Source organism: Coregonus lavaretus, assembly GCF_964263955.1.
Source record: "Coregonus lavaretus genome assembly, chromosome: 25".
Classification (NCBI taxonomy): Eukaryota; Metazoa; Chordata; class Actinopteri; order Salmoniformes; family Salmonidae; genus Coregonus; species Coregonus lavaretus.
The window spans coordinates 21,198,165-21,212,538 of NC_140012.1; the positions used below are offsets into that span (position 1 = coordinate 21,198,165).

A 14,374-nucleotide genomic window follows, 5' to 3' on the forward strand; every position below is an offset into this window, starting at 1 on the left:
ATGATGAAGGAGTGCCTCCAGTTCCTCATCGAGCCGGCGAAAAAAATCAAGATCCGCCTCAAGGTACGACCCTGGGTCACCTCAACTCTCAGACACCTCGTAGCCCTTTCCTGCAGTCAAATGACCTAGTGGCCTCATGGGTGGAATGTTATTAATATTTTTCATAATTTCATAATTAATAAACATACAAATAAAAAACGCTGAAAATCTGGTGTTTCTATGTCAAACGGTTTTGTTATATTTCAGTCTTCTGTGATGTATATAAAGTGTAATATTGGGATGCAAACTCAAAATATAATACATTTCAACTCTATATCTGACATGGTACAGGTGTCTTCTTTTTTTAAGCCCATAACCATGTATGTGAGGTGTATACGTTTGTTTCAAAGGAGATTTGTTTAAGACCACCAAGAAACACTCTGTGTGACTGATTTAGCCCACTGCAGTATAAGGGTAATAGTACTGATATTTGTCCTTGTCAAGATGTACTCAAGAGAAATAAATGATTGGTTAATTTCCCTTTTGTGGTTTATCTGTGTAGCAGTGCTGCATGATTGCTGCAAATTATTAATTTTTTTTACCCTTCTCTCTTTTTCTCTCTCATCCATTGCTCTCTCTGTTCTAGGAGTCTCGTAAGAAAGTGACGAATGATAAGAAAGAACCTTTAGTGGAGAGTCAGCTGTTTATAATGGAGCTGGCCAGGGAACTCAACAGACTGTGCCAGGTACACACATACACAGAGACACACACACATGCACACAACCGCTCTCTCTCTACTATTAACTCTCTCTCTTTGCAGAGGTCAAATGTCCTAGCCCACATTTGGACCAGTGAAGACTCCTGGCCTCCCAGTGTGTGTAGAGAATTCATAGTGGAGTGGGCTGCTGTGCTGGAGAATAGAGTACAGGTGAGCACCCATATTTGAAAGAAGTGAAACTAAGTTTTCTTGAAATGAATCCTTTGTCATTGTTCTCTTTGTTTATAAACTATTATCAGGCCTTGATGTGAGACTTGTTAATGTAGTTTTTACTTAATGATCTCTTTATTGACCCATGTCCTTTGCTTTTGCAGCCAAGGAGCATCCAGACAGACCTGCAGGCTGAGTGGCCAGAGAAAAGGGACTGGAAGGGTCACCTGTTGTGTATGCTGGAGACAGGTGGAGAGTATGACATGGCAACCAACAAACGGGTCATCATGGACTGGACACACCAGCTCAGAAACAGACTAGAGGTATGGAACAGGGGAGGGATTGGGTCACTAGAGTCCAACGACAGGAGGTTGGTGGCACCTTAATTGTGAAGAACAGGCTCGTGGTAATAACTGGAGCGGAGTCAGTGGAATGGTATCAAATACATTATACACATTTCCAGGTGATTGATGCCATTCCATTTGCGCCGTTCCTGACATTATTATGAGCCGTTCTCCTCTCAGCAGCCTCCTGTGAGTCCAATGTATTGCTAAAGTGGTTGTACTACTTGTTGTTGACAAATTGACAAAGACACATTGTTGTCATTCTTTATCTAATTTCATTCTCTGGCACAGCGATAGTTTACTGATTAAGTTATTAGAGTTGTTGTTGTTATCACTTGGCCTCCCCCTTCTTTCTCTTTCCCTTTCTCTATGTTCCTCTCTCCCTCTCCTTCTATTTCTGTCGCTGTCAGACTCCAAGTCTGTCACACCCATTTGATTAAAGACTTACTCTTGCTCCAATTCCTCTTCTTCTCTCCCTCTTCCCCTCTCTCTCTTCCCTTCTCCCTATCCCAGTTCATCCTCACCTCTCCTTCTCATCTGACATGCTCTTCATGTATAAAATAAATAAATGTTGTTCCATTTATTTATTTTTTATATTCCAAAAACAAACGTATACATACGAACAACAATTTACAGACACACAAACAATGACTACATTTCATCTGCCCAGTCCCCCATGCTCACATCCCCATCCCTAGTGCCTGCATTATTGTTTGCCACTTGGCCTTAAATTGTACCAATTAGTTTTTCTTGGTCGTCCATGCTTTTTCAATAATAAATCATTTGATTTTTCCATTGTGTCAATGATGGTGGATTGATTGACTTCCAAGTTTTTAGTATACGTTTTTTCAAGATGAGTGAGGAGAAAATAATCGTCCAGCCCATTGGGTATCTCACTACACCCCCATATGCCATGTCTTGAAATATGCAGACAGACAGATTAAAAGTAAGTTTACATTGTAGTACTTCTGACAGACAACTTTCTAGCTCCGCCCACAACTTCTGGACTTTATAGCATTCCCAGAAAGCATGGATTATTTAGTAATTATTAGTATTACACTTGAGAGATGACTCTGCCGTTGTGCTGTAGAATTTGTGGATTTTGTCTCTTGTATAATGCATTCTATACATTAGTTTATACTGGATTAAGCGTACATTTTCATTAAATGTAATTTTGTTAGTTATGCTCCAACTTTCCCTCCATCTCAGTTCTTTTAAAATCTTGTTTCCAATAGTTTATATTTTTTTCTAAGAGATTGTCAGTTAGATATGATCTCTGCAAAGTTTTATATATCTTCCCTATCATATGAACATCCTTTTCTGACTCAAATAAGATTCCCTCAAGGTTACTCTGATGTCCAAAAGATTTGAAATATATATTTCGTGATATGTAACTTTTAAGTTGCATGTATTTGAAACTATCTACATTGGTTAGTCCAGAATTACTTTTTAATTCTGTAATGGAAATAAATGTATTTCCTGTTAACAAGTCATTTACGGTTTCTATGCCTTTAGTTTATGCATGTGGGCCAATTTATCAATGAATTCTGAAAAGCTATTCAAGGATTGTTCCATAAGGTTGTGTTTCTAGGGAGTGACATTGGTTCTTGTAAAATACGTTTCATTTTGTTCCATATCGTTATAGTGTTCTTAACTATGAAGATGTTAATGTTCTTAGATTTATCCTTTGAAAATTGACACGTAAAAAGATTCTGGGGATGAGCATGTGCATCTTCAATATGTACCCATTGTTTCTCTTTAGTGCATATGTTGCAAGTAAAAGCCTTAGGTAGCGAGTTGATACAATTCCAAGTCTGGAAGGTTAAAACCACCCTCAGACTTAGGAAGATGTAAAACTTTCTGTTTTATTCTATGACTTTTATTTGCCCATATAAAGTCAGTTATGACCGAGTATACTTTTTAAAAGAATGTCTTGGTATTACCGAAAATAAATACAAAAACCTTGGCAGCCATGCCATTCTAAAGAGGTTTATTCTACCTGTAAGATTTATGGGATGATTATTCAATTTAATTAGATCTGCTTTCATGCATCTTCAAAGTGGTAGGCATGTTGTGTAAATCAAATGATACAAACCCCCCAAAAATCCATTTTAATTCCAGGTTGTAAGGCAACAAAATAGGAAAAATGCCAAGGGGGGTGAATACTTTCACAAGCCACTGTATTGTTGAGTAATAGAATAAAGTTATATTGATATATTTGTTGTTTGTTGTCATTTATTAAGCATCCTAAGTATTTTGTCTTTTTGTAGTCCACTTAAAGGATTGCTGTAGATCGTGAGCTATTCTTTTTCTTTTTCCTATTGCCATTATTTCATTTTTCCACGTACATTTTATAACCTGAGATCTTTGAATTATCTGAAAATATTTTTATCAAATGGGGCATTGAGTTTTCAAAATTAGTCAGGTATATCAGGAGATCATCTGCAAATCATTCTATGTTTACCAATACTGATACCTGTTACGTTTGAGTCCTGTCTAATTCTTTCTGCAAGCTTCAATTGCCAGTGCAAACAGGAGGGGGGAGAGGGGACATCCCTGTCTTGTGCCCCTTTCTAAAACAATTTAATCCGATAATGTATTATTCATGTATATTTTTGCTTTAGGACATTTATACAATAGTTTTATTTAATTTATTATTTAAGCTGGAAAGTTGAAAGCTTACAAAGTTTTTAATAGAAAAGGCAATTCAAGATGATCGAAATACTTTTCTGCATCAACAGCCATTATTGATGAATCTTTAAAAATATATATTTAATTTTATTGAATATTAAAACATAATCTACTTGCAGTGAAGCGGCTCAACATCTACATCACATTCAGTCATCTAACAGACTCCCATCCAGAGCGACCCACAGAAGCAACCAGGGTCAACGCCCTGCTCTATCTTGTTTTTTGCGTGTTGTGTTAAACTGAAACATGTTCTTGTATTTGTTTGTAAGTGTCTATTTTTACTAAACCCTGTTTGGTTTATATGTATGAAGTCTATAAGACTTTTGCCATTTTATTGCTTATAAGCTATTTTATTGTCACAATTTAATAAAGTTATGGGTCTATAATCAGCAAGAGACTCTCCAGATTTTCCTGGTTTTAATATAACTGTAAGCTATAAAAACAAATAAAGAGAGTCGCACACTCTTTAATATAACTGAAATAACTGTTTGATACATGGAACTAGGAAGTACTGAATTAAGTGACGTGTGTTGTAATTTGTGTAAATAGGGGGGCTACTTTATCCCAAAATGTTGAGTAGAATTATATGGGAAAGCCATCCATTCCTGGTGCTTTTCTCTGTGTGAATGTTTTAACAGTATTTAATATTTCTTCTTGGGTTATCTCTGTTTTTAATGATTTTTTTTGTGTGCTGATAGTTGCTTCATAGTTGTTGAGTCTAAGAAGGCTATAGGATCCGTCCCACTGTTGTTTAATTCTGATTTATATAAATTTTCATAGAAACTTTTAAAATTGTCATTAATCTCATTGTTGTTTCTAATTGCCACTTTTGTATCTTTATCTTTTAAAATTATATCTGGTTTAGCATGAATTCATTTTATGAGAGCTGCGAGATATTTACCAGGTTTATTTGCCATTATGTAGTATGCTTTATTTGAGATTAACCTGTAGTTGGCTCTCTTCAGAAATAAAATATCATATTCCTGCTTAAATTCAGATTTTATTTTCTTCTTTACCTAAGTTAGTGATTTATTTTTCTTAAATTTTAATTTTGAAGTCAGATTGAACTTTTGCAGAGTATGAGATGATCATTCCCCTAATGTACGCCTTAAAGGAATCCCAAATTATATCGGGGTCGGCTTTTCTCTGTCCTCTATGTTTACATTTGTAATGGTAAAGGTTTGAATGTTTTCATTTACGTATTTAATAACATTCGGGTTTAGAAGATGTGCTCTGTTCATTCTCCAAATTCTGTCGCTAAATGTATTTTCTATTGGTGTTATTAAGCATGATACCGGAGAATGATCCGATATCACTATGTCATGAATTTTTCTATCCAGTAAATTGTTGTGTATTTTTGAGAAAAATAAATGTTGTCAATTCTTGAATAGCTTTTCTTACTTTGAGAAGAAGAAGGAATAGTATTTTGTAGTTGAGAATAGTAATCTCGTGTTGTCCTGTAAATCATTTGTAGAGATGACATTTTTCAGCCTCTTTGGAGGCTCCCTAAATATGCCTGTCAATCTTATCAAATGTATGATTTAGGTCACCTGCTAAAATAATAGTTCCTGTCTGGATTTAATCTAATATAGCTTGCATTCTATCTAAAAACACCAGATGTGCCCCTGGTGGAATATACAATGTAAGGTACAATTCAACATTAGAAAATGGCCTTCTTGGTCCATATGCTGGGATATAAGGGAAAATGGTGTAATCTTATTTATCAGGATGCCTACACCTCTGCTGTTACTACAGTAGGTGGCATCATAGGCCTCTCCAACCCAGCTCCTCTTTAAATGTTCATAAAAAATAAAGAAAATATAACTTTAGGTGTTTGAGAACCATATGCTTTTTTTCCCATCATGGAGCCCGTGGACATTCCATGTGATACGTATTTTTTTTGTTGGTCTGTACTTGTATAGAATCAAACTTATCGTTATCTGTTCTGTCTATCATTGAAGACCCAAGTAAAACATTTTAACAGACATGACATATGAGGGCGGTGGGCATTCCATAGAATGTGTGGATCATAGTATAAATACATAGTTATTGTATACATTACATGTATAGAGCATGTGGGCATGTGGGCTGAGCAGACATTTGACCAAAAAAAACAAAAAACACAAACAAATCAAATAAAGCAAAGTACTGGCATGCTGACATGCTCTTCAGACTGATATTGTAGGAGAGATGGGATCTAGACTGAGGAGCAGTGTTTAGTCCACTAGTGTTTGGGATGTATTTGACCTTTGAGCTCAAGAGCAGAGCAGTAGGGAATCCTGGGACGTCCCCACAAAGGGGGATGCCACTGGATGCCAGGACTGAGGCCTCTCATCAAAGATGAACAATCCCCTGTCCTGCGTGTGCCAATATGATGGACTTACTGTATAATGTAGCTATTAATTCAGAAAGGCCAGTAATGGAAGACTCCATCTCCCTCTACTTCCCGCCTCTCCTACCCTCTTTTAGTTTCTTAGTATATAAAGTAATAACCATATTGACTTCCCTCCCTTCCCCTCTCTAGCCCAGTATCTGGCCTGGTGAGCCCGTATTGATGATGTTAGATGATCTGGAGTTCCAGTGGAGGAGGGGGCGTCTGCCGAACCTTCTCCCAGCCATGGAGCTGGTCATGTGGGTCGTGCTGAGTGCAGACAGCCCTGACAAGGTATGTGAGTTTCTATGAGTCAACTAAAAATAATAATACAAATAATAAAAACTAACAACCTTGCCTGTCTTGAACTAATACTCACACTTTTCCTTTCTTACTAGCACTGATTTGCTGATAGCTACTTATTGAGGAAACTATTTGTTTACTATGATTGTGATATGCGGTTGTCTCTCTTAGCTACTACCTTAAGATGAATACACTAACTATAAGTCACTCTGGATAACAGCATCTGCTAAATGACTAAAATGTTAACGTAAAATAACTGATTATCAATTAATATGCCTGAATAGATACACATCACACAGATAAACTCACTCAAGCCTATCCTCTGTGTTTGCAGGAGGATGTAACCAAGCAGTGGCTGATCAGAAAACAGAGGAGTCAGAAGATAGGTGTGTAGAGCTTTGACCTGTTGAAGTCATCAAGAAAGCGTTAGGTCTAGATTCAATCAGGTCAAGTGTTAACCCGCGCTAGCCGACCCCCGCATAGCTGGTGTTTTGGTGGTGCAGGAGGTGTACAGTGGCTTGCGAAAGTATTCACCCCTCTTGGTATTTTTCCTATTTTGTTGCCTTACAACCTGGAATTAACAACATGCCTACCACTTTGAAGATGCAAAATATTTTTTGGGGTGAAACAAACAAGTAACAAGACAAAAAAACAGAAAACTTGAGCATGCATAATTATTAACCCTCCGCTCCCTCAGCTGCCTACACAGTTCCTCTCGCCGTGCCTCTACTCTCACATTCTCCCTTATTGCCTCCAGTAGCTCCACCCTCTGAACCACTAACTCTTGCTCCCTCTGGACCAATAGCCCCCTTAACCTGGTGGCCTCCTCACCCAACCTCCCAATACGCCCTGTAGCTGCCTCCTGCTGCCCCGTCGCCCATGCCGTGTGCCCCCCGCTAAAAATGTTTTGGGGTTGCCTCTCGTCCGTCCGACGACGACACTGTTTACGCCGTTGCTCCTCTCTCCGTCGCGCCTCCACCGTCTCCTTCCACGGACGGCGATCCATCCCGGCCTGGATTTCCTCCCAGGTCCAGGACCCCTGCCCGTCCAATATCTGCTCCCACGTCCAGGCTGCCTGCTCCTGGACACGCTGCTTGGTCCTGGTATGGTGGGATCTTCTGTCACGATCGTTGAACGGAGTGGGCCAAGGCGCAGCGTGATGAGCGAACATACTTTATTATCAAAAGTGATAACAAGAACAAAAACAACAAACGATAACGACACGTGAAGTCCTTGGCTACAAAATAAACCAACACGGAACAAACCAAAAGGAACAAGATCCCACAACTACTGTGGGAAAACAGCCTGTTTAAATGTGGTTCCCAATCAGAGACAACCAGCAACAGCTGACACTCGTTGCCTCTGATTGAGAACCACACTGGCCAACATAGAAATAGAACAACTAGACTAATTAACATAGAACACAAAACACATAGAATCTACACACGCTGGCTCAACATATAGAGTCCCCAGAGCCAGGGTGGGACAGGTTCTGCTGGTGTACAGCAATCTTTAAGTCATACCACAGATTCTCAATTGGATTGAGGTCTGGGCTTTGACTAGGCCATTCCAAGATATTTAAATGTTTCCGCTTAAACCACTCAAGTGTTTCTTTAGCAGTATGCTTAGGGTCATTGTCCTGCTGGAAGGTGAACGTGTTTGCTTATTTTCTTCTTTAAGCAATGGCTTTTTTCTGGCCACTCTTCCGTAAAGCCCAGCTCTGTGGAGTGTACGACTTAAAGTGGTCCTATGGACAGATACTCCAATCTCCGCTGTGGAGCTTTGCAGCTCCTTCAGGGTTATCTTTGGTCTCTTTGTTGCCTCTCTGATTAATGCCCTCCTTGCCTGGTCTGTGAGTTTTGGTGGGCAGCCCTCTCTTGGCAGGTTTGTTGTGGTGCCATATTCTTTCCATTTGTTAATAATGGATTTAATAGTGCTCCGTGGGATGTTCAAAGTTTCCGATATCTTTTTATAACCCAACCCTGATCTGTACTTCTCCACAACTTTGTCCCTGACCTGTTTGGAGAGCTCCTTGGTCTTCATGGTGCTGCTTGCTTGGTGGTGCCCCTTGCTTAGTGGTGTTGCAGACTCTGGGGCCTTTCAGGACAGGTGTATACAGTCACATAATTAGTTAAATAAAGTCCACCTGTGTGCAATCTAAGTGTCACATGATCTGTCACATAATCTCAGTATATACAGTGGGGGAAAAAAGTATTTAGTCAGCCACCAATTGTGCAAGTTCTCCTACTTAAAAAGATGAGAGAGGCCTGTAATTTTCATCATAGGTACACGTCAACTATGACAGACAAAATGAGGAAAAAATTTCCAGAAAATCACATTGTAGGATTTTTTATGAATTTATTTGCAAATTATGGTGGAAAATAAGTATTTGGTCAATAACAAAAGTTTCTCAATACTTTGTTATATACCCTTTGTTGGCAATGACACAGGTCAAACGTTTTCTGTAAGTCTTCACAAGGTTTTCACACACTGTTGCTGGTATTTTGGCCCATTCCTCCATGCAGATCTCCTCTAGAGCAGTGATGTTTTGGGGCTGTCGCTGGGCAACACGGACTTTCAACTCCCTCCAAAGATTTTCTATGGGGTTGAGATCTGGAGACTGGCTAGGCCACTCCAGGACCTTGAAATGCTTCTTACGAAGCCACTCCTTCGTTGCCCGGGCGGTGTGTTTGGGATCATTGTCATGCTGAAAGACCCAGCCACGTTTAATCTTCAATGCCCTTGCTGATGGAAGGAGGTTTTCACTCAAAATCTCACGATACATGGCCCCATTCATTCTTTCCTTTACACGGATCAGTCGTCCTGGTCCCTTTGCAGAAAAACAGCCCCAAAGCATGATGTTTCCACCCCCATGCTTCACAGTAGGTATGGTGTTCTTTGGATGCAACTCAGCATTCTTTGTCCTCCAAACACGACGAGTTGAGTTTTTACCAAAAAGTTATATTTTGTTTTCATCTGACCATATGACATTCTCCCAATCCTCTTCTGGATCATCCAAATGCACTCTAGCAAACTTCAGACGGGCCTGGACATTTACTGGCTTAAGCAGGGGGACACGTCTGGCACTGCAGGATTTGAGTCCCTGGCGGCGTAGTGTGTTACTGATGGTAGGCTTTGTTACTTTGGTCCCAGCTCTCTGCAGGTCATTCACTAGGTCCCCCCATGTGGTTCTGGGATTTTTGCTCACCGTTCTTGTGATCATTTTGACCCCACGGGGTGAGATCTTGCGTGGAGCCCCAGATCGAGGGAGATTATCAGTGGTCTTGTATGTCTTCCATTTCCTAATAATTGCTCCCACAGTTGATTTCTTCAAACCAAGCTGCTTACCTATTGCAGATTCAGTCTTCCCAGCCTGGTGCAGGTCTACAATTTTGTTTCTGGTGTCCTTTGACAGCTCTTTGGTCTTGGCCATAGTGGAGTTTGGAGTGTGACTGTTTGAGGTTGTAGACAGGTGTCTTTTATACTGATAACAAGTTCAAACAGGTGCCATTAATACAGGTAACGAGTGGAGGACAGAGGAGCCTCTTAAAGAAGAAGTTACAGGTCTGTGAGAGCCAGAAATCTTGCTTGTTTGTAGGTGACCAAATACTTATTTTCCACCATAATTTGCAAATAAATTCATTACAAATCCTACAATGTGATTTTCTGGAGAAAAAAAATCTCAATTTGTCTGTCATAGTTGACGTGTACCTATGATGAAAATTATAGGCCTCTCTCATCTTTTTAAGTGGGAGAACTTGCACAATTGGTGGCTGACTAAATACTTTTTTCCCCCACTGTATATACTGAGATTATGTGACAGATCATGTGACACTTAGATTGCACACAGGTGGACTTTATTTAACTAATTATGTGACTTCTGAAGGTAATTGGTTGCACCAGATCTTATATAGGGGCTTCATAGCAAAGGGGGTGAATACATATGCACGCACCACTTTTCCGTTATTTATTTTTTAGAATTTTTTGAAACAAGTTATTTTTTTCAGTTCACTTCACCAATTTGGACTATTTTGTGTATGTCCATTACATGAAATCCAAATAAAAATACATTTAAATTACAGGTTGTAATGCAACAAAATAGGAAAAACTCCAAGGGGGATGAATACTTTTGCAAGGCACTGTAACTGTGTTGGAGCTGCCAAATCGATGAGCGGGTGCTCGTGGTCATTGTCATGAAGCCACACCCGTCCCAATCACGTTAGAAGTTGAGAAATTGAAAGTGTAGGCTATATAGAAATAATTACACTCAAATTAAAAATCATAAAATGAAATAATAAGGATTTTTATCAGCCTAATTGAGATTAGGTTAAATACTAGTGTTCAAATTTGTAAACACAGCTGCATGGGATTTCTAAATGTGACTCTGTGCAGCCAATGGCAATGTCCACAATAGATATAATGCCGGGAGCCTCTTGTGGATTTGACTGCTCTAAAGCCTGTCGCATGCTTCCCATTCGAAACAGTTTGCGCATATATTGTGATGACATTTTGTGACGTTTTGGTGTTCGTCAGTTTTTTTTTCCGGTTGTTTGAGCGCATTACATTTTTTCTTGAGGCAAGTCAAAGTTTGGTTACCGAAGTCTACGCCCCTTCGTCGGTGATTGGTCAACAGTACTACTCCTAGTAGGAGCGGGAACTATGGATGGGATTCTTTAATTAATTGTTTGTTGTCATTCAATGAGAGACGACTAGTTTTCATGCACAATTTTTTACTTGAGATATACTGCACCAAACATCTTAGTTAGATGTGAAATTGCGCGACTAAGACCTCCTCGGAAGAAACATCAAAATGTATTACAGATTTCTTAATTTATCTTAGATTAATTCTGACTATTTTGAGGAAGTGTTATTTGCTATGTTGTTGCTACAGCGTCTAAAGAGTGACAAACAGTAATATTGATGCTTTTTTCTCATTTTTCAAGCGAAGGCCTTTTAAAGGAGTATGCGAGGCACAGACGTTCGCTAGTAGCAAACCGAACCTAGAATGTGGGCGCCTTAACGCAGTACCACCTCTGACACCGCCAAAAGAACAGCAACAGGGTGTCGGCTAGCGCAAATCTGATTGAATCTAGCCCTTACACAAGTATAACAGCAATCAGTAACAAAGATATGTTGGAGGTCACAGGTGTGTCAATGTGTGACAATGAGAGATGATGACTAGTTTGATTATGCCACTAAGTATTGATGAAGGGTAATGATCGATCAGTGGTCAAGATATCACATCAGCGCAAGGTGGGCACAGGCTAGCCCACACCAAGCCCACACTAGCCCAGCACGGGCTAGCCCACAGCCATCCCACATCAGCCCAACATGGGCTAGTCAAGCATGGGCTAGCCCACAACAAGCCCACACCAAGCCCAACACAGGCTAGCCCACTCCAAGCCCTGCTACTTCACAATGTAGAGGCGGGGGTTCATTCGAATATTTGGGGGCATGGTTTACACACAGTTGTTTTTGTGTAACCTGTTACTGAGAGTGTCGTTCCAGTTTAAGTGTTCTGTTGTGTGATGCAAATTAATTCTGATCTTCAAAAAAAATTAGATAAGTGCATGTGACATATGAGAAACTTAGTAGTTTTTCTTGTAAAAATATATGTATGATAGTTGTCATTCGCTAAATACCTTTGAGGGTTTAATAATATATCAAATGTACAAGGTGGACAGCTCACATAGGGGAATTATTTTAGCCCACATCGGGCCGACATCATGCCAATGTGGGCATGTTTGCTGGGAAAATATGGGTTTATTTTAGGCAATGAGGGCTGCCCTCACCAGATATGGGCTGCACATCAGCCCAGTGTGGGCAGCCTACATGGGGCCAATATTTTTGCCCGCATTGGGCCCACATTGTGCCAATGGGTGTGTTTACACAGGCAGCCCAATTCTGATATTTATTTCCACTAATTGGTCTGTTGCCCAATTGCATCAGACGTTTTCACATCAGATCTTTAGTGAAAAGACCAATTAGTACAAAAAATTATCCGAATTGGGCATGTTTGCTGGGATGGTTGAGTAATCACTTGAAGTGCTGCCAATTGGTATTGATAAAATATTAAAGAAAGAATGAACTACGGTAGATACCAGAGGAATGGACAAACATGCCTGAGTCCTTTGCAGTTACGTAACAGAAAATGAGTTAAAATTGAACATTAACAGTATTTTAACCCCAGTTTTGTTTACACTTTCAGATGCAGCCCGCTACATTCCCCACAATGGTATGTGAAACTCATGCTGGACTCATGCTTTATTGAGGAGTAAAGGAAATTGTAAATACAGTCATCCCATTTCTTACCCTAACAACTTTTTTTTTCAGTATGGAATTGGATCTGTGATGCTGCAGAGGAAGTGACCCTTGACCCCAAGACAGCCAACCCTGACCTCATCCTCTCCGATGACAATAAGCGCATGTGCTGTGGCCTGGAGCGGCGCGACGTCCCTAACTGCACGCGCCGCTTCGACGGCTGGTGGTGCGCTCTGGGAAACGAGGGCTACACCTCTGGGCGCCATTACTGGGAAGTCGAAGTGGGCGACCGGGACTGGCGGCTGGGCATGGCTAAAGCCTCCGCCCAAAGGAAGGGTTACAGTTCCCTCAACACAAAGACGGGCTACCTCACCCTGCGGCTGGAGAGGGGCTCGGACCTCAAGGCCTTGACGGTGCCTTCCACCCCACTGGCCCAGATGCTGGTCCCCAGGAAGGTGGGGGTCTACCTGGACTATGAGCAAGGCCAGCTCTCCTTTTATGACGTGGAGAAGAGGTCCCACATCTACACGTACAATGAGACCTTCACAGAGAGACTGTTCCCTGTGTTTGGGACTGTAGAGGTGGTGAAGGATCTGGTGATCAGGCCGGCACAGACCAGGGAACCCTGCCTCTGCCCTGGACCCTGTCTCTGGTGCTGAGCTAAGTGCTGAGATAACATACTGCTCGTGGTCATTGTCATGAAGCCGCACCCATCCCACTCACGTTAGAAGTTCAGAACGAGAACGTGTAGGCTATATAGAAATAATGATGCTCAAACTGAAAATCATTCAACGAAATAATGAGGATTTCTATGAGCCTAATCAATGTGTAGATTACATCACACATTCCAGTGTTCGAACTTGTAATCAAGGCTGCATTGGATTTCTAATAATGCGACTCCGTGCAGCCAATGGCAATGTCCACGATAGGTATAATACTGGGAGCCACTTGTGGATTTTACAGCTCTAACACAGTTCCACCTCCAACACCGTCAAAACACAGCAATGCCAGTGTCGGGTAGCGCAGATCTGACTGAATCGAGCCCTTAATATTGTAAACGTAGCAATATTCTGTGTCAATTCCAGGCTTGTGGAGTGCAGGCTTTTGTTCTACTCAAGCCCTAACACACCTTATTCAATGGTTTGATGATTAGTTGATTAGTTGAATCAGGAATGTTAGAGTTAGACTGGAACAAAAGCCTGCACTCCTCAGGACCAGGGTTGAAGAACAGTCATTACCCCCTCCCCAACACTTTTTCTCTTACAGTGCCTTCATACCAGCTTATACCCTCTGGGAATGAAGTGGTAACTATTTGTATTGGTTGTTAAATTGCCATAGTATTTCATGGTATAAAGACACTGTAAAAGAAAGTGCTGCCCAAATTACCCAAAGATCCAATGTAGTTGAGATTATGTAGTTCAGTGAGAGCTTGCACACAGAAGAAAGACAGCACGCAGTAGTCTCATAACGTATATCAGCATATTTTTGGAAGTTGCG

The 14,374-nt window shown here is 40.6% G+C and overlaps 1 protein-coding gene across 1 annotated transcript; it reads left to right on the forward strand.

Moving 5' to 3' along the window:
• Positions 1–13,536, forward strand: LOC311100561 (butyrophilin subfamily 1 member A1-like; the record flags this gene model as incomplete). The annotated part of the gene is made up of 8 exons (XM_084141464.1): positions 1–63; positions 626–724; positions 800–907; positions 1,072–1,230; positions 6,467–6,607; positions 6,951–7,002; positions 12,825–12,851; positions 12,950–13,536. The coding sequence occupies 8 exons, from the start codon at positions 1–3 to the stop codon at positions 13,534–13,536; spliced, it is 1,236 nt and encodes a 411-aa protein (XP_083997590.1).
• Positions 13,537–14,374: the final 838 nt, after the last annotated feature.